This window comes from Adiantum capillus-veneris, chromosome 19 (genome assembly GCF_014529385.1).
Source record: "Adiantum capillus-veneris isolate H3 chromosome 19, ASM1452938v2, whole genome shotgun sequence".
NCBI lineage: Eukaryota > Viridiplantae > Streptophyta > Polypodiopsida > Polypodiales > Pteridaceae > Adiantum > Adiantum capillus-veneris.
Window position 1 is genome coordinate 117,001,343 of NC_140949.1, and position 1,197 is coordinate 117,002,539.

At 42.6% G+C, this 1,197-nt stretch overlaps 1 protein-coding gene across 1 annotated transcript; it reads right to left on the reverse strand.

Moving 5' to 3' along the window:
• Positions 1-379: 379 nt before the first annotated feature.
• LOC147434721 (uncharacterized) lies at positions 380-853 on the reverse strand. The gene has a single exon (XM_086489672.1). The coding sequence runs from the start codon at positions 851-853 to the stop codon at positions 380-382; it is 474 nt and encodes a 157-aa protein (XP_086345798.1).
• Positions 854-1,197: the final 344 nt, after the last annotated feature.

A 1,197-nucleotide genomic window follows, 5' to 3' on the forward strand; every position in this document is an offset into this window, starting at 1 on the left:
ATTCCTCAATGGTATGTCCCGAATTTCGACAATACTTGCATCTCTTCTTTTTTTGTGAATCACCACCATCACTAGAAGAATTAGTGGAAGAGGGAGTTTGGGGCTTTGGTTTCGATGTGCCCAAAGCTAGTCCGGACTTGCTTTTACCTCTTTGAGAGATAGCAAGTGCTTGCGTTCCCTCAATCAAACCACTTCTATTCTTCCTAGATTTCTCTTCTTGCAAGAGAAGTGACACAACCTCATCAAAATTATACATGTTGGGATTTCCTTTTGCAACCAAACAAAGAGTAGTAGCCCTTGTCCGAGGTTGTGTCAGCAACCCTTTAAGCAAAGTGGAGATGAGAGAATTGTCCGAGATAATCTCATCTATGTTTGCCAATTACTCTTTCAAATCCTTAATCTTTGTAACATACACATCAACGGAATCAACTTCAGCCATATGCATTTCCTCAAGTTTCTTGCTCAAGTAAGCCACACGGGCTTCATTGCGCCCGGCATACAAAGAAGAAAGTACATCCCAAGCTTGCTTGGATGAAGTGCAAGACCGAATGTGCTGAGCAATATGACACTTCACGAAAAGAGCAATCAAAGCATGTGCTTGGGCATCCTTTCCATCCCATCTACGCTGATCCTGTGTAGGTGGAGAAGATGAAGAAACAACTGTTGAAGAGCTACTTGCATCTGTAACAGTAGAAGTAGAACTGCCAGGTCTCTTGTCTACATCCACCACAATGTTCCATAGTTGCTTTGCAACAAGCACATGTTTCATCATGTAAGAACACATTGGATAATTGGTCCCATCAAGCTTATCCTCAGCTTGAAGCATGCCAAACAAGTCATTGTTGCTTGCCATAGCACCCACGAACAATAAATTGGCAGAAAATGTACTCTCGACAAAACCTGCAGAAAATCTGTAGACCTATAAATGCTATTACAGCAAAGCCTTAATGTGTCCAAAAATACTGATTTGTGATATCGTTGTGTAGTACTTGTTCTTAGATTCATTTTGAGTCCTAGGTTGAGCAAAACGGACAACCGAAGCACCCGTGGCGAGCAACACGGTGACTAGCTGTCCCAAGGCTGCACCTCCTGCAAAACCTAATATGAGGTATGGAGGAAGAGTTGTGGGAGATAAATATCCTACTCTGATACCATTGTTGGGTGAAGAAGAGAGTGAGGGAAGCTATAGACGTGCAC